The 25,716-nt window shown below is 49.1% G+C and overlaps 1 protein-coding gene across 3 annotated transcripts in view; it reads left to right on the top strand.

The window, feature by feature from the left end:
- The window catches only part of ATP2B2 (ATPase plasma membrane Ca2+ transporting 2), a 375,363-nt gene that overhangs the window by 308,968 nt on the left and 40,679 nt on the right, over nucleotides 1-25,716 (top strand). For 2 of the 3 annotated variants that reach the window (XM_055344599.1, XM_055344600.1), the window contains exons 9-12: nucleotides 2,686-2,811; nucleotides 11,703-11,861; nucleotides 14,518-14,732; nucleotides 18,609-18,851. In XM_055344599.1, coding sequence (XP_055200574.1) covers nucleotides 2,686-2,811; nucleotides 11,703-11,861; nucleotides 14,518-14,732; nucleotides 18,609-18,851 — 743 coding nt within the window. Of the gene's footprint in view, nucleotides 1-2,685; nucleotides 2,812-4,459; nucleotides 4,493-5,660; nucleotides 5,721-10,821; nucleotides 10,864-11,702; nucleotides 11,862-14,517; nucleotides 14,733-18,608; nucleotides 18,852-25,716 lie in introns of all 3 variants that reach the window. The other variant, XM_055344601.1, reaches the window with a different exon arrangement.

The raw sequence follows: 25,716 nt of genomic DNA on the forward strand, positions 1-25,716 counted from the left end.
AGATCTTAGAGGGTAAGGGGCTAGAACACACACACACGCATGAGCACACATACACATGCATACATGTAGGCACTCACACATGCACACACAGGCTATCACTCAAGTGCTAGAACAAAAAAGGAGGAGTGGGTAAAACCTTTTGAAAATTGAAAATAGATTGTTTGCTTGAGGAAAGTGCGTTGAGATACAATTCTGAATTATTGACCAAGACTTCAAGTCTGAAGCAAACTGGAAAACAGAGAGAAGACTGCTAGATACAAATTACCCTGAAAACAGGGAGAAGTGGCCATTACTCTGGAGGGAAAAGAAGGAAAACTGTAAAAAAGCAGAATTGGGTTCAAGAAGCAAGTCATCAGGGTGCTGGGTGGTTCATTTGGTTAAGCGGCTGCTTTCAGCTCAGGTCATGACCCCAAGGTCCTGGGATCGAGCCCCACATCAGGCTCCCTGCTCAGTGAGGAGTTTGCTTCTCCATCTCCCTCTGCCCCTCCCCTCCCCCTGCTTGTACTCTCCTGCTCTCCCTCACTCAAATAAATAAATAAAACCCTTTAAAAAAAAAAGAAGAAAAAGAAGAGGGCCCTCAGCCCCAGTCTGGTTCCTCCTGTGCAGCCTGAGGATGGCCTGAGATGCTTCCCTCTCTGTTGGAGAAGGAAACACATTTCTATCCAGGGTGGAGAACATTTAAATTTAAAATTTTTTAAAAAGTGGGTGCCTAAAGGTGCAAATTCACTTACCTGGATCCTTTACTAAATAGAGGGGCTGCTGGCAGGCCTAGGGGGTCTCCCCAGGGGTGCCTGTCACCACTGCAGGTGACACTCGACAGACCATGCGGGCCAACTCTGTGAGTGGTCTGTGGGTCTGTGACAGCCCCTAGGACATGGTGATGCATCCCCAGCACCAGCCTGAGGATAGAGGGCTGGCTGTGCCTGCGTCTCTACGAGAAGTAGATCGCCATAGCGGCCGTCCACTTCCCGGGCTGGGTCCCAGCTGCCCCCCTGCCCCAGGGGCTCATCTTGTTTCTCCAGTGAGGCTGTAGCTTCAGCGGGTTTGTTTGTTTGTTTTTTCCCAACTCTTTATCACAGTAAAAAACACATAAAATTTATGATTTTAAGCATTCTTAAGTATGCAGGTCCATGGCATTATGGACATTCACACTGTTGTGCCACCATCACCACCGTCCACCTCCAGCACTCTTCATAACTGCAAAACCGAACCTCTAGAGCCATTGAAGAGTCACCCCCCGAAGGCCCCCCTCCCCGGCCCCTATAGCCACCATTCCGCTCTCTGTCCCTGTGAATTTTACTGCTCTGCAGAGCTCACGTACCACAGTAGTTAGCCTTTTGCATCTGGCATATTTCACGGAGCATAATGTCCTCAAGGCTCATGCATGTTGTAGCCTGTGTCAGAATCTCCTTCCCTTTTAAGGTCAAATAATAATCCATTGTGTGTATGTTGCACGTTTTTCAGCAGATTTACCTTTGCATTTTATCCTCACTCTGGCACAAACCCCCCCAAGTGAATCTTGGACAAGCTGCCTCCTGAGCCCCACACAGAGGTTGGAGGGGCCTCTATAACAGTAGCAACCAGACTCTCATGTCAAACAGCAGCTGACACAGAAACCCTAAATAGGAATTAAAGTGGAGCCACTCTGACCAGAGGCCTCCCCCACCCCCAAGGCCGACCCTCCTGCCCCTCAAAAGAATTGCAGGGCCCTTTAAAACCCAGTTTGAAAATCCTAAAATTCTGCAAAAGGGGTTTTCTTGCACCATAGAGCCTGGGGAAGTCTAGTGTCATCATGTACCACCCCTACTTGGAATAAAGCTTTAAAATGCATAAAATAGGGGCACCTGGGAGGCTCGGTGGTTGAGTGTCTGCCTTTGGCTCAGCATGTGATCCCAGGGCTCTGGGATCAAATCACGCAATGGGATCCTTTCTCCTTCTGCCTATGTCTCTGCCTCTCTCTGTATGTCTCTCATGAATAAGAAAATAAAATCTTTAAAAAAAATAAAACGCATAAAATGGAAAACATTGGATCACAAAGGAGGCCAATTACATTGAAATAGTGAAAATAATAATGTGTGAGAGAGCCATATAGGTGCTTCTTTGTCAGCACACTGATAACAAGGTCCAGCGGGTAGGCTAGTAACATCTGTGCCTGTAAAATCAGGATGAACAAAAATGATCGCAACAACTGTAAAGTCATATGGCAAAGAACCTGTGTTATTTGTAATGCATGTAATCGCCACTAGCACTCCTGGGGTTTGTTGCCCATATTCATAGCAGGTGGAAATGCTAAATTTTGGCTAGGCATTTGTGAAATAAAGATGCAGTTGTCTTCTCTTCCACGGTCACAGAGGGAGTTCTTCCCCAGATCTTTAGGAGGGAGCAGACCCCTTTATAAGTGGTCTTGTCCAGTCCTATCTAGGACAGAGCGGGGAGGTGACTCTCCAAGAGAAGGTAGCAGGTGGTCGGCCAGAGAAGTGAGGTGTAGCCCATTACAGCCCTGTCCCAAAGTGAACTCAGAGGATCCACCACACGTACATCGTTTGCACCCTGACCGTGGGCAGTACCCCAGGGCCTCGGCAGGCAAAGAGCCAGGAGCGTTTCTGGGACCTAGTTCCTTGCACTCCTTGGGGGAGGGGGCTTGGACTCAAGCAGCGGTAACTTGGCTTTTGTCCCCTTCCCCAGGGACCCACGTGATGGAGGGCTCTGGACGGATGGTAGTGACTGCTGTGGGTGTGAACTCTCAGACTGGCATCATCTTCACCCTGCTGGGGGCTGGTGGTGAGGAGGAAGAGAAGAAAGACAAGAAAGGTAAGCACAGCCCCCCCACAGACTGGGAGAAGAGCTCTTCGGGTCACTTTTTTTGTTGTTTACTCATTCACTCAACAAAATAGTTCTTGAGTGCCTTTTATGTCCCCGCCCTGTGCCAACAGCCGCCTCCTGCATCCTTGAGGCTCTGCTTGGCCAGAAGGACTCTATCTGTTCCATCTCCAGGGTCTTGTCCCAGTCTCTGTCTGTCCCGTCATGTCATGGAGGACCCTCCCCCCAGGCCAGGCTCAGTGTCCAGCCTCAAGTGTGACCTGGTCCCATCATCAGCCCTGATATGGAGTAGAAAGCCCCACCTGCGCTCACTCCTACCGTATTCTCCACTCCAAGAGCAGAGCTACAACCCCCACCCTCCCCCAGCCCAGACTCCGACCGGATGTGGGCAGAGGAGATTCTAGGAAAGGTGGCCAAACTTGTGGTTCCCTTTCTTACCTCCCCCCACCCCCCAGAGTGGCCACTTTGCCTGGGTTCTAGCTTCCCTTCCACCTTGGAAACAAGATTCCTACTCCTTGAGCTCCCCCTCAGGGCAACAGGCCAGTAGCCTGGGCTACAAGTGCCTCTCAGAGCAGAGGGAGAGATGCTCAGAACACACAAAAAGCCTAAGTTCCATCAGGCCAGGCCCAGACCCAAAGGCCAGACCCCTGTCCCCAGCATGGCCAGCTCCTTACCCAATACCTATGCCCAATCTCAGGGACAGCCCCCTCTGATATCTTCAGTCTCTTTCCTCAAGCTCCAGAGGAGGGTCCCCCACACCCAGAACATCTGGGGTCCAGGGGAAGGAGAGAGAATGTAGATGGCCCGTGCTTGAGTTTTAAGGGCAACCCTGCTACCTCCAGCAATCTGCAGCCAACCAGACACAGAGCCTGGGTCATAACCAAAGGTTAAGTGTTCCCAAGGGCAATACCCCATTTTCTGGAGGGGCCCCCCTAAGATTATGACAGCCTCACCAGCAGGAATAGTGGAGCTTGAGCTGTCATCTGGGAAGTCCAGAGGCTGGAGAGAAGAACCAGGAGACAGCTGAGATTGAAACTAAGGACACGGTCCTAATCGAGAGGCCCAGAGGGTATCAGGACAGTGTCCACACAGTGTCATAGAAACTGTGGCCAGCTCTGGCACCAGGGTGCAGACAGTTGAGCAGATACGGGCAGTGAGCAGGGTATAGCAGGTAAGGCAGGCCTCCCTGGGGCCTGGGTAAGGGACAGAAGCCAGATCTGTGTTCTCAAAGATTTCAGTAGGAAGACAGGCCTCTCCTGCCCTAAAGCACATGTAGAGTCCTTTACTGAACACACACCTGCACCCCAGTGTGATGGGGGTGTCAGTGTAGAGGGAAGAAGTGGGATGTGGGGGGACACAGCAGAGGAAGATACGGGGCCACCCAGCTTCTCCAGCCCCCATGAGCAGCATGGCTGGGGCTGGGCCCCCTCTGCACTCCCATCCCATCAGTTCCACCAGGGACATTGCTTAGAGCCTGCCAATCGCAGGCCCCCCTTTCAGGATGACTGCAGGCGTGCAGCCGTGTGTGTGTGTGTGTGTGTGTGTGTGTGTGTGTGTGTGAATGTGCGTACACGTGCACGTGCAGATGAGGCTGTATGTGCTTCTCCTTCATTAACATGTCTCAAAAATCATCACACAGGTGTGAAGAAGGGGGATGGCCTTCAGCTACCAGGTACAGTAAGACACCCCTCAGGGTAGATGGGACCTTTAGAAATAGCAGCAGCCTTTGAGCACTGAGCCCTGGCCCTAGACCACCAGCACACAGCTGGAGGAGGCTCCCTGACCCACCAGACCCTCCACTGTGCCCCCACGTGCTGCCAGGCCCACCGGAGGACCCAGCACCTCCCTCTACCCTTCCAGTGCTTTACCCTGCCAGCCAATGCACATGGCACCACCACCATCTCCACACTGGCCTCAGCCCCACACACCAGCGGGCAGGGCCCCACTCACCACCATGTGACCCCACAGCCCTGCTGTCCTGTGCACAACCTGCAGAGCCTGTCCTGGCCACCCCTCCCCACACAGCATGTGCACCTTACCCGCTGGTATCTCTTCCCTCCCCTTCCCACAAGACCCACTTCCCCACCCCAGGAAAGAACAACCAGAGTGAGTTTGACTATCTCACATCATTTTTAATTTCTAAACAAAGGGAAACCTGCCAGTACTCTGTCTCATGCACAAAGTGTGACATGCTTGATGTCACCAATTAAATGATGGGGCATCTCGTGTAGGGGTAACCAAGGCGATCTTTAGAGTGCTGGTTAGGAAGGAAGAGGTGGCCATGGGCAGTGGCCTGAGTCAAGGGTTTGAATCCTGAGTCACCACCACCGCTGGATGTTCCTCTGGGACGCAGCGATGGTGGTCATGACAAATACTCAATCAGAATGGCTGGTGCCTGTCCTGCACTAGCTGTCGAATGTTTGGAAATGACTCTCGGCCATGGGTCCCTCTGGCCCTGACAGGCAGCCAGAGCTGCCCTCTAATAGAAGCTTCTCTGGTGGGGACCTGCCTGATGGGCATTGCCAGGCGGGTGCATTAGCCCAGACCTTAGCACAGAATGGTGCCATCCTACCTAACCACATTAATCATCTGCCATGCTTTATTTCAAAGACCCTCCATGTCTGAGTTTTTTCCCTGATTTTTATGGCATCTCTGTGGGAACATTTCACCTCCACCCCCAAATTTGAGTTTCCTGATTTCCAACGGAGATTTTTTTTTTAAAGAATATAGTCATGTTATTTCCTGCAAGTTGGTTCATGTCTTTATTGTTGTTGCTGTTCTGCATTGTTGCTTTTCTCCATTGTGACACACTGCATTTTCCATCCCTCCCACCCCTGCAGCGGCCGATGGTGCAGCAGGTTCAAATGCTGCAGATAGTGCAAATGCCAGCCTAGTCAATGGTACGTCTCCGATGGCGAGCTCTCGGTCTCGGTTGGATGGGCATCTCTCTCTCCTCCACCCCCAACTCTGGGCTTGCCTCTCCCTGTTCTGGACTGCACAGATCTTGGATGTGCATGGGCAGCTCTGGGACAGTCATCCTCCCACGTGGGGCAGGCGCTTAAGAGAGAAGCCACCACCGGGGAATCAGCTCCACGCCCACTTGCGGGCTGCCAAAATGGCACTGGTCCTGCTGGGCCCGTAACCCCCAATGGAGCCCAGAAGAGGGACATCACCTGGGTTTCAGATTTGGCTCCCAAGAAGCAGCATCCCACCCGGCGTGGCCCTCTCCTAAGCACATTCCTGGCCCTAGCTTGGGGAAGAAGGCCTGGGGTCAGGACCTGGGCTGAAGCTGGCATCTGGGTCTCTGGTGAAGGCTCCAGTCCTTGACTGGAAGATTTTCCTTGAGGCAGGGGGACCCAGGCCGGGGTTCAGCTCTTCGGCCCCACCCCATAGCATGGCTGAGCCACTGACAAACATGTCTTCCTCTTCTCTTTCACGGAGTGAATGGGCAGAGGGCTCGCTTGGGCTCGGGCCTGGTTCTGTCCCTCGGAGGTGGCCTGGTGTTTCCTGCTGTTGCCTGTGCTAGAGCATTTTTCCTGAGTCTCTGCATTCTTATGGGGCCCCTTGAGGGTTAGGGTGGCAGTGGGGGGGCTGCCACAGTAGCTGGGGTCTGTATTTTAACCTCTTTACCCACAGGCAAGAAGGAATTCCATTCACTTGCCTCCAAGCCTTTAGAGGGTTTCTTATTTCTCTGCCCTCCTGCCTTCAGAGTGACAAGGCTTCTATGTACTCAGATAGATCCCCTGTCCCCAAATGAAGTAGCATGATAGTCACCCAGGCTGAGAGCTGTAGGGCTTGATCATAAAACTGTTGCCCCAGGGAATCGAAGGGGGGAGGGGAGCCTTTCTTGCAGCATCACTGCATAGGAGGCACGGGGCTGTGGGTTTCTCATCTATTATGTCATTTACTCCTCATCACTCCTGGAAGAGGTGGAGATCTTGTCCTACCTCAAAGTCTCACCCCCTGCTCCACACCTCTGGCTGAGCCACCTGCATTCAAAGTGTCTAATGATGGAAGCACCTAGTAGACGTCAGAGTCCAAGCAAGACACTTCTGTGAGCTGTGCCTTGCTAATTTGAGTGTGGGTCTATTTCAGGCACAGGAGGAGAAAGGCGAACAGCTTGGGGTGTAGGAGGTGTCATGCATCAGGGAGGGGAAGTGAGGGATGACAGGGAGAACCAATATAGGCAAACCCAGGCAGGGGGAGAAGGGAACAGGAGCTGGCCTTCTGCTTCCCCTAGAGCAATGAGCCTACCGGGCTCGGGAACATACAGACTGCATCCAGGCTGGTCGGTCCAAAAAAAGGCAGCTTCACTTCCAAACTGTAGCAGAAAACCCCTAGTATCCTGAGAAAAACTGCAGGAAAGATAGGGAACTTGACCACCTACTCTTCACCAGGCACTTTGCGAACATTTCATGCTCATGGCCTCATTTGATCCTCATGACAACCCAATCATACACAGTTTATTGTCCCCACTTTAAAGATAGGGAGACTGAGACTCAGAGAGATCAAGACACTAGCCCAAGGTCACAGAACTAAAAAATTAGCAGAGCTGCGATTTGAACCCAGGCCTGCTGGCTCTAAAGTGCATGCTTCTCTTCCTGATCCAGGATGTCCCGAAGGAGTGGGTCTTGTAAACTTCACAGGGATATTAAGAGGTCCTACCCCCAAGAAAAGGATCCTGTGGTCAAAGATGTTTCAGAACCCTGGGACAGAATTAGTCTCTTCCTCATTGCGGGACTTAGAACCTTGAATGTGCTGGTATATGGTGGAAAATTAGCCGTGAAGGGCTTCCCAGGCTGATTTGGCTGCAGGACCTTTCCTGAATCTTGTGGGATTGGCATGTCTCTGAAATATACTTTGGGAAACAGTGCTCTAAGCCATTGCTACTCAAACTGTAATCAGAGGACCGGAAGCCTAGACATCTCTTAGGAGCCTGTTAGAAATGCAGAACCTCAGGCTTCACCCCAGACCCACTGAACAAGAATCTGCATTCTACTAAGTTCTCCAGGCTCCAGGCCGGAATGCACTAAAGGTTAAGAGGTGCCAGGCTGAGACTTGGTCAACGGGAGAACTAACCGTTCCTTCAGCTCCTTCCTCTGAACCACATCAGGATGATTTAAATATAGAAAACACACTCAGCTGGCCGACTGTCCACCCAACCTGAGCCCCCTCCCAACTAAAAGTGGGTGCGTTCCATTCATCTTGGAGCCATTATGATCGGCAGTATTATTTTATTATTTCTTTTATGTTTATTAATATATCACTATTTCATCACAATTAGTAAATACATAACTCTGAACTCCAGACATTAACAGGGCACTTTGTGGTGCTTTTCAGACACTCGCCTTGGTTGAAATTGTCACATGACATGGGGGAAGAAATGGAGGCACAGGCAAGAGAAGTAACATCTCCAGGTTTACCTAATTAGTGCTCTGTCTCCCCAAAGCTTGTTTATCAGGTCTCCTCACCATGATTCCTCCACAAACATGTTTTTACACCCATGCCATTGCCCTGCATGAAGAGCACAGACCCATTTGTCAAAGCTGCATTTGGCATCTGATGCAGAGGGGCCTCCAAGTCTCCACCCTAGCTCCCCATCCCAGGGCCCCTGAAACAGCCCACCCTCCTGGGCCAGATCAGAGCCAGAGCTGGCTGTCCCACCATAGTTCTGGGGCCAAGCAAGCACCACTTTGGCTGAGGAAAGCCCCAAATAAGTCCCTTGCTTCTGAGAAACCAGGCCATCTGCACCAAAGCACCCCCAGAACACAGCTCCCTCCCTTGAACATATGCATTGGTGATTATTTTTCTGGCCACGTGATCACTATGGAAATAAAAGAGGAAATTGCTAGCTTGGTTAATGGGCGCACACATGGGCTATTGCATCTGATAATATGCAATGCAAATAAGGCTCCTTTGTGTCTTCTAAAACCAAGTATCCTGCTGTGCCCTTTAGCCTAGTTAGTAAAATTATTTTAAAAAATAAAAGTAATTGTAGTTCATTCCTATTTGTTCTAAAAAGGCTTTTTCTGTTTTGTTTTTAATCCAGCAAAAGGAACTTTACAATAGAGCAACAGGGGCCCTTCTCTTTCAACCCCCAGGGTGGATCACTGACCCTTTGCTGTGAGAGGCAGTGGGAACAGCCCTGCACTTCCCTTGGAGAGATAGCACGGGGCTGGGATCCAGGAAAGCCACTTCTCCCCTCTGAGTCACTTACAACAACATGGTATGGCAATGGTGATGACAGTATTATGGAACCAGTAAGGCAGCCACAGGGTTATCATCAGGATGCTGCAGAAATCAGGGCTGTCTCTAAACCTCCCTTGGCCTCAGTTTCCTCATCTGTAAAAAGAGAGTGATGAGAATCCCTCCCATCCTACTGGCAGTGTTCAGGAAAGATTGACAAGGCATGACACAAACTACAAAATGATAAATAGGCAAGTGGTTATTACTAAGACAACTGTCGGGTGCTGTGGAAGCTGAATGTTGCATCCCCATTGTACAGAGGTAGAAACTGAGACTGGGAGAGGTAAAGCTGCACAGCTAGTTGGTGTCAAAAAGGGGGTTTCGGGAGCCCAGTCCCACCAGGGCTGCCTTGATGCTTCTCCTCTGGGCTCAGAGGGGCTGAAAGATAGCTCTTCTCCCCAGCTGGGATGAAAACATAGACACACTTTGGGGTCAGCTCTCCATTTACCCCCTAGGACCCGGGCAGGCTGTCTGCCTCTCTGAGCCTCAGTTTCTCCTCTGTAAGTGGCTGCAATACAGGAGTGCTCTGGTAGGGATGTGCTGCGGACTAGATGAAATCATGGAGGTTCTACATGCGTCCTGGCACATGGTGGGTTCTTATAGAACGTGGGCTGTGAGAATCATCTTCACAGCAAATGGCCAAGGGTGGCTGACCTCCTCAGACTCCTCCCAAGGTGGCAAGGCCTATGGGCAGAGCTCTGAGTGAGCTCAGTGGACAGGCCCAAGAGACAGGAGGAACCCCTCTCTCTGCAGTGCCAGCCGGTAAAGGCAAGTATGTCAGCTGCCAGCTAGTGACCATCAGTTCCTCCCATGCTGCAAACCCAGCCCACAAGCCTCTGGCCAAGAGTGGGGAGGAGGCCTCCCATGCAGCCCTGATTAAGGAGTGAGAAGCCCCAGACTCAGCCCTTTCCCCAGCACTAGCATGCAGGGCAGAGCAGGAGGGGACATCCAGGGGAGCCCACCAGCCTAACCTCCTTATGTGCTAGGGCCTGAGCTGGTCAACCTCAGAATAAAGAGCATAGACCCAAATGGAGGGGGGTTCAGCAGCTTCCCCTTGAGAGCCAGAACACTCCCTCCAAGCCCTCTGGACACACTTGGGGTACCTCAGAGCCCACCACTAGGGAGCCCTTGCCCACCTTGGGATGGGTCACTCTCAGTGGAGCTGGGCAGGGGATTGTCCATGCTGTGGCTTCGTGCTCCTCCAGATGGAAAAGGAGATGGTAAAATTCTATATACATCCCTCCTAGAGCCAGGAACTAAGAAACACATTGACCAAAGCCCTCTCCTTCTAGACCTTCTCTCTCTCTCTTTGTCTCTCTCTCTCCCTCTCCCTTTCTCTCCCTTTCTCTGTCTCTGCCTCTGTCTCTCTCTTTTCCTTTGCCTTCTCTCAGCCCACCAAAGGCATAGACCAAATTAATCACTGGAGACCTGAGAACCCCTCTCCTTCCTGCCAGCCAGCTGTGGTCCCTTTGACCCTCAAAGGCTGTCATTTAATATGTAAGATTCTCAGAGCTGAAATAATTCCCACTGAGACTTCTCTCCAAGCCCCCAGAGAATCAGGACAGACCCTGCAGCCCATGTGGTGGCCAGGTTTGCTCTTATCTCGAGGCCTCCCCAGTGTCCCCATGTGAAAGGACAGTCAGCTCGGCCCTTCCTCCATCCGTGACATGAATGTCCATGGCCCTGTTATGTCTTTGTGATGATCAGCATGTATTGTCTGTTCTCTGTTGTCTGTTAAAATTCTTTGTCGTGTAGGTAAAATGCAGGATGGCAATGTGGACGCCAGCCAGAGCAAAGGTAACCCTTTCGTCTTAACCGGCTTCTATGGTCCCAGTGGCCCCTCCCCACTGGCTCTGAGAGCCAGGCTAAAGGCAGACAGGTTTGCACCTACAGGTGCCTGACATGGGGTGGGGGTGGAGGGGTAGCTGTGATTCACGTGGTGCCAGACCAAATGGAGACGTCACCCGTGAGGACAGGGTTCACCTGTGAGCCAGCTCTTCCCCTGCCTGTGATCTATGCTGCCTATCTAGCTGAAGACTTGAAGCTGGTTCTTTGAGATCCTTAGGAGTTAGAGTGTAAGGCCCCAGACCCAGCAGTCAGGCCTGCACTGAAGGAAGAGGGGCTTGGCACCCATGGATAGGAAGACTCTCTTTTATCTTTTAAGCCCCTTTTTGGTCCCTCCTGTCTGGCAACCACTTAATATCCCAACAACATACTCCAGAACCAACTGAGGAAGTCCAAGCTTATCTGTTTTGTCTAAAGTGGGAAAAGCTGAGGGGCCATTTGGGGAAGGATCTGTGGGCTTGTTCAGGCCCAGAGGGAACCCCAGCCTACTCCTACTGCAAATCCAAGGTGGAATTGTGTCACTCCCTGTTCACACTTGGATTCCAGATCCAAGGCAGCCACTGGCCCCGGGATCAGGGTCTCCAGCTGGGAGAGGCAGACTCCATGTCACAGGATCTCTGTGCCAGCCATGCAGGGGTCTAGGCAAGGGAGTGAATGCCTCACCACACTCCCTTGGGCAGGCAGGGTGGGTGCCAGTATCCCCACCCTGCAGGCTGACCTGGGTGTGCATGTCTGTGTGTGTATGTGTGTGTGTGTGTGTGTGCATGCCTGTGTGTGCTCTGCCCCTGCAGCCAAACAGCAGGACGGGGCAGCCGCCATGGAGATGCAGCCCCTCAAGAGTGCAGAGGGTGGCGACGCCGATGACAAAAAAAAGGCCAACATGCACAAGAAGGAGAAATCTGTGCTACAGGGCAAACTCACCAAGCTGGCTGTGCAGATCGGCAAGGCGGGTAAGCACGCAGCCACACTGGATGGAGCAAGGGGGGATGTGGGGTACACAGTGGGGCCCCAGGCAGGGCCCTGCCCCAAGCTGTCTCTGCAGAGTGAGGCATGAGATGGGCACTGAGACCCACCCTTTCCTACACAGCAACACCCTGGGTCAATACACAATAAACACTCGAATGGTAGGTTGGAGCAGGGGAAGGCAGGGATGGATGGGGGCTCTAGACTGACCACCCCAGCTGCAGTGCTGAGGAAAAATTGAGGAGGTTGAGGGCAGCGCCCGGAGCCCAGTGAGAAGCCTCTGCTGTCTGAGCCTCAGCACAAGCCCAGATTCCCAACTGAGCTGGGAGCTCCAGGTGATGGCTGGTGGTGGCCCCTCTGGCCCAGGAAGCCAAGCCCAGCTGCAGGGCGTGCCCTGCCCGTCTGACATGGCCTTGGCCTCTCCTCCTGCATAAGGACAAAGCAAACACCAAGGCCTCCCCACCTGGCTGTCTCCCTGCTCTAATTATAGGCACCGCAGCGTGGAAAAGGAAGGCAAATTACAGGCTTGGCTGTCTATATTTAAACTCGGGGCCTGGTGATAGCTCCCGGCTGCTGGGAGCTTGGCTTCCCGCCCCTGCGACTGTCAGATGGGGATAGAGCCCGCTCTGAAGCTCCACAGCTGGAGTGGGGGTGGGGGACCTGCGGGCCCAGGGATTTCCTCCATCCACAGAACCACAGCAGGGCAGGCAGGCGCTGGGGGGCAGGGAACCCGGTGCCAAGAACAACCCGTGGCCGGCACAGCCCTTGCTCATCTCTTTCCTCCTCCTCAGCCTTGCCAAGAATGGAGTTCAGACTTAAACACTTCTAGGTTCGATTCCCATCTCTGCTTTCTCTCTTGGGCTTAATTCCCTGAAGCAGAGCCTGAGATGGATGGGCGCAGGTGCTCTCAGGTGAGATCTATAAAGACTAAGAGGCTCAAGAGGGCCAGGGGGAAAAGCCAGCTACCTTCTGGAGAAATCTCAGCCTCTACCTACCTCTACAGGGTCTGTCTGGCCTCACAGCAAGGGGGCTGGGCTATTGGACCCCCCACCTCAACCATTGAATATTGGCCATCAGATTGGGGCAGGGTGCCATGCCAGGCACTTCCTGATGAGGAGACTGTGATCTCTCAAACGTGAACTTCCTCTGGCAGAGGCTGCAAGTGTGCACAGCCTCAGCAATACCTGCTCAGCACCTGCAGCACATGGGGCTGGCAAGGGGATCCCGGGGATCCAAGCAGGTAGCCACCTGCATCTGCTAACACTGCAGTGCTCCTCTGCCCTGTGGCCTTAGATAAGTCCCTTCTCACTGGCCCCAGCTTCCTCATCCAAAAAAAAAGGGCCCCCTCTTGTTTCCTCTGTCTGGAACGCTCTTCCTGCAGGTCACAATCTGGTTTATCCTTCTCGTCATTCCCCATCTCCTCAAGTATCAGCTCCTCCAGGAATTCTCCCCGGACACCCTAGCTAAAGTAGTCAGCCCACGTTGATTTTTTTTTTATTTTTTAAACTTTATTGAAATATAATTCATATACAAAAGATTGCACTCATTTAGTGTACATCTTGATGACTTTGGATATTTGCACATACCCATGATGCCATCACCACAAGGAAGGTACTAAACGTATCCACCAACTCCAAAAATTCCTATGTTCTTTCATGGGCTTTTCTGTTTTCTGTTTTGAGGGGTAAGGACACTCAACAGAAGTTCTATCCTCTTAAGCAATTTTGAAGTGCACAATACTGCATTGTCCACTGTAAGCACATTGGTGGTGTAGAGCAAAGCTCTAGAACTTATTTAGCTTGCATAACTGAAACTCTATACCCACTGGAAAACAACCCTCCTCCACCCCCTTCCTCTCCCCAACCCCCTCCCTACAGCCCCTGGCAACCACCCTTCTACTCACTGCTTCTTGAATTTGACTATTTATCTTCCCCGTGTGAGTCCTTATGTGTCTGTCTCATCTCCTTTAGCATAATGCCCCCAGGTCCATCTGTGTCGTTGCAAATGGCAGGATTTCCTTCTTTTTTAAGGCTGAGTCCTATCCATTGCATGTATATACCACATTTTCCTCATCCATCTGTCCGTCAATGGATATTTCTTTGGTTTTCTTATCTTCAGCCCGTGTCACTTTCTGTCACGTCGTCCTGAAGTTTTTCTCCACAGCATCATCCCTGTCTAAGTGATCTTGTCCATGTGCTTGCTCTTTCTTGTCTGCTTCCTCCTCTGGAGTCTCAGCTTCCTCAGGGCAGGGACTCTGTCCTCTCTAGTGCTGTGTCCATCATTCCCGAGTTAGGAGCTACTAAATGGTACCAACATTATCGTGTGGGAGAACTATGTGAGCAGTTCACATGGTCTCAGCACACGTTTTGTGAGTATCTCCAAGGTGTCTCAGGCACTGTGCTAGGCACTATGCACACATCGCAACCAATCCTTATAAAACCGCATAAGATAGACGTGCATCCCCATGGCACAGACGAGGAGACTGAAGCTCTGTGAAGATCAAGGACTTCCCCAGGCCACAGAGCTAGCAGAGGTGTGAGCTAGGGTCCACCTGGCCAAGTGTTTTGTCTGCATCTCACTTCTCAGGGCCCCCGCCCCCCTGGAAAGCCCCTGAGCAGGTCTCCCCCGACCCCTGTGTTACAGGTCTGGTGATGTCGGCCATCACAGTCATCATCCTGGTGCTCTACTTCACTGTGGACACCTTCGTGGTCAACAAGAAGCCGTGGCTACCCGAGTGCACACCCGTCTATGTGCAGTACTTCGTCAAGTTCTTCATCATCGGCGTGACGGTGCTGGTGGTCGCCGTGCCCGAGGGGCTCCCTCTGGCTGTCACCATCTCGCTGGCCTACTCGGTGAAGGTGAGGAGGAGAGGACCAGAGGGTGCAGCTGGGACTGGCTCCCCCACAGCAGGGGCTCTGTGGGGTGGCCTGTGGGTTAAGTGCTGGGACCAGGAGAATAGCTAAGAAGAAGGAAGGGGCATGTTGGAAGCTGGGAGAGGAAACATATGCAGAAATCCAAAGCCAAGGAGTCCAGGGCCTGCGGCAACCCAGAGAGCCACCTCTCGGCTACAGGGACAGCCATCATTCCCCCCAGCCCTCTATTGCCAATTTTTCACATTTCTTCCAGAGAAGCCAGAAACCTGGACTTAATATAAACTCTTGATTTTTAAACATTGATCATCAATTCCACTTTAAAAAAAAAAAAAAAAAAACAGGGATCCCTGGGTGGTGCAGCGGTTTGGCGCCTGACTTTAGCCCAGGGCGCGATCCTGGAGACCCGGGATCGAATCCCACGTCGGGCTCCCGGTGCATGGAGCCTGCTTCTCCCTCTGCCTGTGTCTCTGCCTCTCTCTCTCTCTCTCTCTCTCTCTGTGTGTGTGTGTGTGTGACTATCATAAATAAATAAAAATTTAAAAAAAAAACATAAAAAGCAGACATCACTATGCAGGCGCAAACCCATCTCCATCCCACCCACCAAATGTGAGTAGAAGCCTGTGGTCAAAGCCCTGTGGAAGCCATGGTGCTTCAACAACTAATCTCAGAGGTTGCTCCCTAAAGTTAAGAAGAAATAAGCTTAGGGACGCCTGGGTGGCTCAGTGGTTGAGCATCTGCCTTTGGCTCAGGTCGTGATCCTGAAGTCTTGGGATTAAGTCCCCACATCAGGCTCCCCACAGGGGAGCTTCTCCCTCTGCCTCTGTATTTGCCTCTCTCTCTCTGTCTCTCATGAATAAATAAATAAAATCCTCAAAAGAATAAATAAATAATAAATAAATAAATAAATAAATGCAATTTAATGAAGGGTGTTAGCCCATGAAATCTGACTGTGGACGCTTGGGTCTGTGAGGGGATGGTATTCCTAGTGCTCCCCAGAGGGCAGAGCCCCAACGCCTCCAGTTCCTGGGCCATCCATAGAGCCGGAACACTGGGCTGAGTATCTCAATAGGTGCTTCAGGCTTGGCTCACAGCACGGCCTCATTCTCTTCCCTTGGCCCCATGGTTTTCCCAACTTAGAGGGCAGGGCTCCGTGCTCCTGGTCCCCAAAGCCCCTGATACCAGTATGTCCCTGCTAGGACAGAGTCCTGGGCATGTTTCTAGACAAGTCATTGGCTCCAAGATGTTGGCAGAGCTGCCTGAGGGCACGGCAAGCATCAGTTTCCAAACTGGAATTTGGACTGGGCTCACCGATGTAATTTCATACAGAAAAGAGATCTCTAGGCAAGTGCCAGAAAGTGGCAGCTCTGGGTAAAGGATATGGCCCTTATCATCTGCTTGTTTTAGGGTTCTTGAAGAAACTCCATCCCACAAACCAAAGCCCAAGCAGGTCACAACACAATGCAGCTTGGGGGCCCTAGAGCCCAGAGATGGAGATTCTCACACAGCCATGAGTTGGGACCCCCATGGCCACCCAGCTGAGCTCATGGTGTCTTGAAAGTCACACAGAAGTAGCTGGGGGGATCATGTAGAGATCTTTTTAGGCCTTTCCACCTTCTGCAGTTTGCATCTCTGGCACCTCGTGCCTTCAGCTGTCTTAGGTAGTGTTACTTATACAGTCACTTGATAAACTTAGTACAGCACCCCAACCCGGGAGAGGCAAACTCTTCCCTTTCTGAGCCTAGTGTACCTACCCCGGGAGCCACCATCAAAAGAACAGAGATGATACTCAGAGACACAATGTGAGCCATATGTGTTATTTTAAATTTCCTAGTAGTCATGTTAAAAAGAAAGTAAAAAGAAATAGATGACATTAATTTTAATAATATAATTTACCTATTATGTCCAAATTATTAGCAACATGTAATCAATATAAAAATCACTAGTGAGATATTTTACATTTCTTTTTTCATAACAAGTCTTCAGAATCTGGCACATATTTTACACATACATTTCATGTCAGACCAGCCACATTACCAGTGCTCAGTAACCACCCTTATATTCTTAAGCCTAACAGATGAACACTCTTCTGAGAGTACAGATGGGCAGAGACCCAGTGGAATGATCTAGGCTGTGAAATTAAACAGAGCTGGGCTTTGGTCTCAGCTTTACCCTTCATTAGGTGTGTGATCCTGGTCAAATCACTTGACCATGGCTTTTTCAGTTGCCAAAGTGGATGACCACAATCCTCAAAGATTTCACAGGCCTCTTGTCACATAAGACAAGAAAATAAGCTTCGAAGAATTTTGCAAACCACAAAGTGTGTTGCAGATTGCTATTGTTCATCTGCTCAACATACATTAAGTGTTCCTGTTATCACAGGTTATAATAAGAGAGATCTGCAATAGCATATAATTCTACCACTACTCATTTCTTAGTAATATGAACTGCTATTCAAATTATTTTAATTGCACTCTTTTTTTTTTGCCCTTTTTATAAAGAATTGTTATAATGAGGAGCAAGAATAAAGGAAATCAGATTCCTAGGAACAGACTAGAACTATGCCTAATTCAGCCACTAGCAACTTTTCATGTCCCTCCTTGCCAGATAGGGTCACTGTGTCAGCAGGGCCTGTATTAAGAGTGGCAGTTCCTTGAGAATTACGTCATTTGCATGACTTGCTTGAGAACCTCAAAGAAGCTAGGAGTGGAGCTGGAAAGACAGAGAGGAAGGCAAATACAAGAAAATTCATAATCATATGTTTGGTAGGATTTCATTTTTGTTATAGATTTAAAAAAAGATGTTAGTATGTAAGCTGTCCCCATTCTGGGTGATGGCATTATGGCTGATTTTTCTTTTTTGCATATCTATATTGAAAAGAAATTTGTGATTTGTATTATATGAGGTATAATATGTATTCAAATACATATTTGAGGTATATTATATGAGGTATAATATGTATTCAAATCAGAAAAAAAAAGAATCTATAGATTTTTTTAGAATCTGTAGATTGTTTTAAAAGAAGTCAATAAAAATCTCCTGTAATTCTACTACCCAGAAATAATGACACTAATGTTTTGACATTTTTCCAGATACTGTCCTATGTCTATAAACACATATATCTATCCTAAATTTATTTCTTTTTGGTGGGACCAAAATGACATTGAAAACCAGGCACCAGGGTGGCTTAGTAGGTTGAGCATCTGCCTTTGGCTGAGGGTGTGATCCCAGGGTCCTGGGATCAAGCCCCACATCAGGCTCCCTGCAGAGAGTCTGCTTCTCCCTCTGCCTATGTCTCTGCCTCTTTCTCTGTGTCTCTCATGAATAAATAAATAAAATCTTTTTAAAAAGGAAAGAGAAAGAAAGAAAGAAAGAAAGAAAGAAAGAAAGAAAGAAAGAAAGAAAGAAAGAAAGAAAGAAAGAAAGAACCAGGCACCAGCAAAAGATGGTACATTTTAGAAAAACCCATAACCAGATAAGGAATGGTGATTTCTGTTAGGGTGTAAGAGAAAAATATTTGAGGTCACTGTTAAGGACCCAATCTTAATTTGTCACCCTTCTCCCTATTTTTTCCATAAGGAATACAGATTACTGCTGTAATCCAAATTAATAAAGTCAATTAATCAAATCTTTTAAGTAGTTCAAATAATGAAAGCACAGGAAAAGACTGCACACACAAGGAGCCCCAATGTCTGAGGCCACAGCAACCCATGTCCTTTCCACATGTGGGAAGCCCAGGAGCAGACTGCAGCAGCTCTGCCCCACTTACTGCATGCTTCCCCAGTGCCCCACCTCACCCCCTGGATCCCTGGCCTCCCAGCACCCTCTCCTCACTGTCACCCTCTCATCTACCCCTTCCCCCAGAAAATGATGAAAGACAACAACCTGGTACGCCACCTGGACGCCTGTGAGACCATGGGCAATGCCACCGCCATCTGCTCAGACAAGACAGGCACACTGACCACCAATCGCATGACAGTCGTGCAGGCTTATGTTGGCGATGTCCACTACAAGGAGATCCCTGACCCCAGCTCCATCAATGCTAAGACCATGGAGCTGCTCGTCAATGCCATTGCCATCAACAGCGCCTACACCACCAAGATTCTGGTGAGTGGTGCAGCCTCTGCCAGAGGGAACAACATCCATGGGGTGACACACAGGTAACCGGGCAGATTGAGTGACATGATTCATATGTTTGAATCCTGCTGATGTATTTTGGGGTGATTGTATAGTAAGCAACTTGTTTCTCTTTGATTTAGCAATGATGTTTATATGGGAAAAAAATGTTAATTCTCTTCGTTTAGATGTTGTCATTAATCCCCTTACCAAAAATTCACTTTTTATTAGTTGCCTTTTGCTACATAATTATAGTAGTCCCTCTTGTCTGCACTTTCAATCACCTGTAGTCAACCTCAGTCCCGTAGCAGATGACCCTTCTTCTGAAACAACGTCAGAAGGTGGAGAGTAGTCTAGTGCTATGGCACACACTGTATCATTCCCCTCCCTGCATCTCATTACATAGGCATTTTATCATCTCACATAAGAACAAGAGAGGGAACAAAAGTTATTCACATAACTTTTACTACAGTGTATTGTAATAATCATTCTGTTCTATTATCAGTTATTAATCAGTTGTTAATCTCTTACTTTGCCTAATTTATAAATTAAATGTTATCATGGATATGCATATCTAGGAAAAAACATAGTATACATAGGGTTTGGTACTACCCACAGTTTTGGACAACCCCTTGGGGGTGTTGAATTGTATCCCCTGAGAGTAAGCAGCAAGTATTGTACTTCAAAACTTGGCAGCTCAAAACCAAACTGTGTATTTAGCTCACAATTCTGTGAGTCGGCCCTTCAGGCTGGGCTCAGCTGGGTGGTTCTTTGGTTCTCAGTGGGATTCCCTAATGCATCTGCATCTGTGGTGGCTCATGGGGACAGCTCTGCTGACCTCAGCAGCAACGTAGGCTGGTCTGGGATGTCCTCAGCTGGGATGGTTCATCTTGGCTTTCCATGGTCCCACCTCTTCCAGCAGGCTAGTCTGGGCTTGTTCACATTGTCATTTTGCTGCTGCATTTAGCCAAATGCATTTAGACTACATTGGTCACTGCAAGCCAAGAGGCCTATGCAGATTTGGGAATGGGGAAATAGACTCCGTCTCTTGATGGAAGGAGGTACAAGATCACATTGCAAAAGGCATTGATTTAGAGAGAGAACTAATTGTGGCCATTTTCACAAATGACCTACCACCAATGATGTTGTTATTGTTAGTAATAGTAGGAGTATCACAAGTTTCAATGAGAAAAATTCTCATATTCCTGTCTCAGCTAAGCTGCAGTAGACTCATGCTGTAATCCCTGTTTGGTTTAGAAGCACAGATGGCCTTTTTGTAATTAACCAGCACTTGGATGAAGAGAAACACAGAATTGCCCATCCAGAGGTCAGTTGGCATCCAGATGTAGGGCATTTCTGTAGTGGGAGCAGCTGGGTGAGCAGCTGGGCTTTTTTGCTTACCTCCCAAATGTGCCCTAGCCCTGACCTCTCCCTTCTGCCCCCAAGGCAGCTTGAAGCATCACTGTCAGGTTGGGTTGTGGGAACTGCTGGCAGCTTTATCCAAATGGGAAGGAGAGCATGACTCATCAGTGAGGGGCTGAGGGCTGGTGGGAGAAGGGGGAGGAGGCAGCTTCTGCCTCCAGACACTGGGGTTGCAAGAACTGCACTGTCCAGGGCTGAGCAGCTGCCCAAATCACCCCGGAGCTGTAGGCTGAGGGAGGCACACGGAGGAAAGGGGAAAGTAGGTCAGGAAGACGCATGCACACGGGTAATAGAGAACCCTGGGGTTCGTCAGAAATGACGATGTTTTGTCTTCTTCCCACCCCGCCCCTACGCCTGTCCCAATTTGGGAATCAAGGGAGATCAGCAATGTTTGATTCTGTTCCCCAGGCCTTCCTAAAATAACTGAGATTCTGTTAATGATCTTGTCCTGCAGATGTGGCAAAGAGGGGAACAGGGCAACTCCCAGAGCTGGCTTCGGGCGATGGGGCAGCCTCGGGGGCAGAGCCCTGTGAGGTGGGTTTGGATTGAGATGTAGATTATATAATCACAGTAAAAAGCAGTTCTGGGATCTGCCAGGAGAGCTGAGGAAACATCTCAATTAGGCAGTGTTACATAGCACCAGCCTCAAAGCTAAAATCTCATTTCTGGATGTTGGTTGTGTCTACGTGGCTTAAGGGACAGGGCTCAGCTAGTCTACCTGGGGAGGTGTATCTGTTGAGACTGGAGAGGGGTCAGGGCCCAGGAATTGGGATCCTTGGTTTGTAATCAGGCTAAGTCACTTACCTCTCAGGCACCAGGGTCCCATGATCCTAGGACTCCTGTGCCTCTTCTTTCTGGGTCTCTCCTGCAAGCCCCTTGGCCACATGGTTCTCCTTGCTGGGGGTGATGGTCATCAGCATAGAAAGAACAACAGAGTCCCCCGGTATGATGGCATAGTTGTTAAAGCTCATACTCTGGAGCCGGACAACCTGGATTCAAATCCCTCTATAGCTATATGAGTGCAAACAAGTTAATTAACCTCTCTGTGCCTCAGCTTCCTGGTGAAAATGATAGGATAGGATTATTGTGAGGGTGAAATGAGTTAGTAAGTGCAAAGTGCTTCACACAATGCCTGGCTCATATTCAGCACCAAGTATTGTTAGTGTTGTCATTATTCAGCAATATAATCATCTTTTAAAAAGGGATTCCATCTGTAGCAATGCAGAGGCTAACAGTCAATAGCAGAAGCAAAGGGTCTTACCCAAATTCACACAGCCAACTAGTGGCAAAGCCAACTCATAGATACTCCAAAGCCAGCTGTTGAGTAGGGTGTCCAGACCAGGTTCTCAGTCACTGAAACCAGTCCTACAACATCGTTAGCATAAGGTGGCCTTGGAAGGCCTGGGGTCCAGAGAGTCAGGTTCACAGCCAAGGCCTGCCAGCTATATAGGGCAAAAGGTCTCTGAGGGACTTTCCAGGCCCAGAGACTCCTAAGAAGAGTCAGGGGCTGCTTGGTCCAGAGTAGGTCTAGCCAACCTCCAAACCAGGCTAGGAAATCTAGACTATAGGACTTTCTAAGCCACACAAGACAGGTAAAGGCATGCAGTGTCCTCCCCACACCACACTACCTGTCAGCTTTGTTCGAGAACTGAACCTGACCTGGGAAATCAGACCTTGAACGGGGCTATTTCCTCTCCATGAGGGCACTGACTCTTCCATGTCTTCTTATTGTCTGACATAGACGACGTGGGCTTTTTGAGAGTGAGAAACACATTTGAGTCATCTCTGTTCCCCCAGGCATAGCTCTTGGGAAGTACTGGTTGGGTGGGTGAAGTAAGTGAATTGATTTGGTGAATAAATGTATAAATAGATAATCAATGAGATAAAGGTAGGTAGGAAGACGGATGGATGGGTGGGTAGGTGATGGATGGGTAGATGGTTGAATGGATGTGTGGATGAGTGGTTAAATATGTGGGCAGTAGATGGGTGAATATGAATTAATAAGATGCTCAGGAAAGGACTATCTCTATGTTCTACCTTCCTGTTCTTGTGGCAGCAAGAGGCAGGTGTCGGCCCCACCTCTGGTCCCATGGCCAATACCAGTGCTCAGTCCGTTCCTCCAGCATACTGAGCTGATCTCTTCTGCAGCTACCCCAGCTTTCTAGTTTACACTAACTGAGACCTCCCAATTAGCTAGCACTTTTCATTCTTTAAAAATCAAAAACAAACAAACAAAAACCTACCCGAGTATTTGCAAGGAAAGGTTGTGCGGATGTCACCTACATGAATTCACACACCTTAGAGACCCTCTGGTCCAGCCTCCTCACTTTAACCTGCGACCCAGAAATAGGAAGGGACTCGTGTTCGGTCACCCTGTGGGCTACTGAAGCTGGAATCCAGATGTCCCGACACCCACTTCAAGAAGCAATGAGGTTTGGCTCTGAAGTCAAACAAACCAAGGTTCAAACCTCATCTCCAGCACTTACCACCTGTGTGAACCTGAGCAAGTTACTTAACCTCTTTGAGCTTCTGTTTTCCAATCTGCAAATCTGTAAAGTGCACGTATAATTAATCCTAATTGCCGACATTCACTTAGTAAGGATCATTGCTAAGTGCTTACCCCACGTACCCCTTGTACAACAACCCCATCACATCTCTAATTCATAGATTGGACCCTGAAGCTGGGAGAAGAAGTGAAAAACCGTGCTCGGAGTTCCAGAGTAGATAAGAGCCAGGATGAGAACCCAGGTCTGTCCAACCCAGAGCCCATACAGCTCACCACCTCTTCCTGCCCAACTCATGCAGCTGCACCTTTGCCTGAAGGCAGCTTCAGGGCTTCTATGAAGGTCAGATGATAAAATATGTGTGGAGCTCCCGGCACAGTACCTGACATGTAGCAAGTGCTCAGACTGCATTAGTTATTACTCTTATTACTTCTATTATTATTTCTGAGCTTTATCCTCTGTAGCTTATTTTGCTGGTCATTGTCTTGTTTGACCCTCCACATCCCTGCCAGGGAATTGAGGCAAATATGACTGTGTCCATCTTACAGCTAAAAACACTGAGCTGCAGAAACATCAAATCACCTTCCCAGGATTGCTCCTGACCACCAAGTGGCACAGTTGAACCCAGAAAATTTTGGAGTTCACCATGGAAGCAAGGGCACAAGGTCATTCCAGGCAAGGGCACAACACTGCCAAGGCCCAGAGACCTGAAGATCCATGACTCGTTCAGATGATCTGTGGCCTGAGCATTTCTCTGGGGCTGGAATGACAAGAGTCAAGACCAGGGGTTGTAGAGGGGCAGCTAGGTGGCATCCAATAAACCCTTGAAAGGATTCTGTTCATGGCACTCAGCAAAACTACCCCAGGCAGGGGTGGAGAGTGGTGTGAGGCTAAGGCTGCTGGTAGGGATGCCAGGAAAAGTGGTCCAGAAAGGTCCTCCCAGAGGGCCAGCCTCAACCCTATACCCCATCACTTCTGAGGATGGCAAGCTTTCTTCTTTCCCATCTTATTTCTGATCATTAGGAACTAAACTTGCCCTCCAGGAGAAGCTGTGTGAATCATCCCTGAGTCAGAAATTGCTCCCCTGTCTCAGAAATCCTGGCACACCCTCAGATTTCCTTTGTTGTCTCCGACCCTTTGAACATCAAAACTTCTACTAGCTTCTTTCCATCGCCCTCAGAACCACATCTGAGCTTTAAGATGGAAATACCTCCTTCCTCAGACTTTTGAGGCCTTGTGCTTTCTTGGGAAAATATTCTCCTTGTCCAACTATGTACATTCTGTGTACATAGTTGGGTGCTGAAACCACCCAAGCAGATCTTAATTTTATATTTTATGAGACATCTTTGAAAGTAGGTTGATACTGCAGTTAACATTTGAATTATTAAGCTTTAAGATGGAAATACCTCCTTCCTCAGAATTTGAGGCCTTGTGCTTTCTTGGGAAAATATTCTGCTTGTCCAACTATGTACGTTCTGCTGAAACCACCCAAGCATATCTTAATTTTATATTTTATGAGACCTCTTTGAAAGTAGGTTGATACTGCAGTTAACATTTGAATTATTAAGCTGAGGATGGGGACTTGTGGAGCAGAATTGCTGGAAGTTTATGGTATATTTCTGAATGTATAAACTGTCGAGAGAAAAACAAATCTCCCTAGCGCCTCTGAAGTGGTTCAGGAGAAAGAGCAAAAAAGGTTTTCCTGGCAGGCTGGTCTTCCTAAATAAATAAGCCACACTGCACCTAATTAGAAACCCCAGGTCCTCAGTGTAACCCATTCCTAAGCTGAGGTGGCTGTGATGCTGCCTTACCCCAGAGAGCCCCAGTAACCCTCAAAGGCAGGAATGAGCTGCTTAAATGTATTTCCCATAAGTCTTAGAACTTGAGGGACTCCAGGAAGCAGAGAGCCAACCTTTGAACTCAGATCTCCTGGCTCCAAACCCAGGGCTCCATTGAATATTCCAATATTCCAATGAGCCTTAAAGTCCCCAAGTCAAGCCACACTCTGAGAGTGGGTTCTGGCCAAGCCAGGGGTGCCATGCCAAAAGGTGCGGAATACTCTGGAGGTGACTTTGCAGGATGCTAATTTGGGGAAGTGGGGTGGGCTGTAGTTCTGATATGTGAAATGGCAAGGACCTATGTGTTGAATTCAACAACTGTTTTGGTTGTTTTGTTTTGTCTTTGCAAACATCATCTCTGGGAGAAGAGCTTAAAGCAAATAATCCCAAATAGGGAATTTGGATTTTTAACAGAGCTGTTAATCCCTACATCATACCTTGACACCCTGCATTGGGCATGTACACACACACCACACACATACACCATACTCACACACCACACACACACAACTGCTCATGCACACACAACTGCATATACACACACACCATACACGTACAATTGCACACACCACACACACATATACATACCACACCACACACAGACCATGCACATATATACACACATACACACACTACACACATACATTGCACTCACACTCCACACACACAACTGCCTATGCACACACACACAACTGCATATACACACACCATACACATACAATTGCACACACCACACAGATACACATACCACATCACACACACCACACATACACCATGCACACATACACATACATCTACATGCATGCACATACCACACACGTACATGGCACTCACATACCACACACATACACCAAACACACAACGGCATATACACACACTTAAAAATGTCACATAAAAACATTTCAAATGATTCATTTGATGTTACAGGTATTTTATTACTAAAGACCTCTGAAAGTCCCCCCAAACAACCCAACAACCATAGTATAGTAAACTGCAGCATCTGCAATATGATGATGTTTCTAGGAGTGCATTGGAAAACAACTTTCTGCTGAGTGGTCATCTCTGGTGGCCTAGCCTGGTCCTCCTCACCCC

Source organism: Nyctereutes procyonoides, unplaced genomic scaffold (genome assembly GCF_905146905.1).
Source record: "Nyctereutes procyonoides isolate TBG_1078 unplaced genomic scaffold, NYPRO_anot_genome, whole genome shotgun sequence".
In the NCBI taxonomy this organism is placed as follows: domain Eukaryota; kingdom Metazoa; phylum Chordata; class Mammalia; order Carnivora; family Canidae; genus Nyctereutes; species Nyctereutes procyonoides.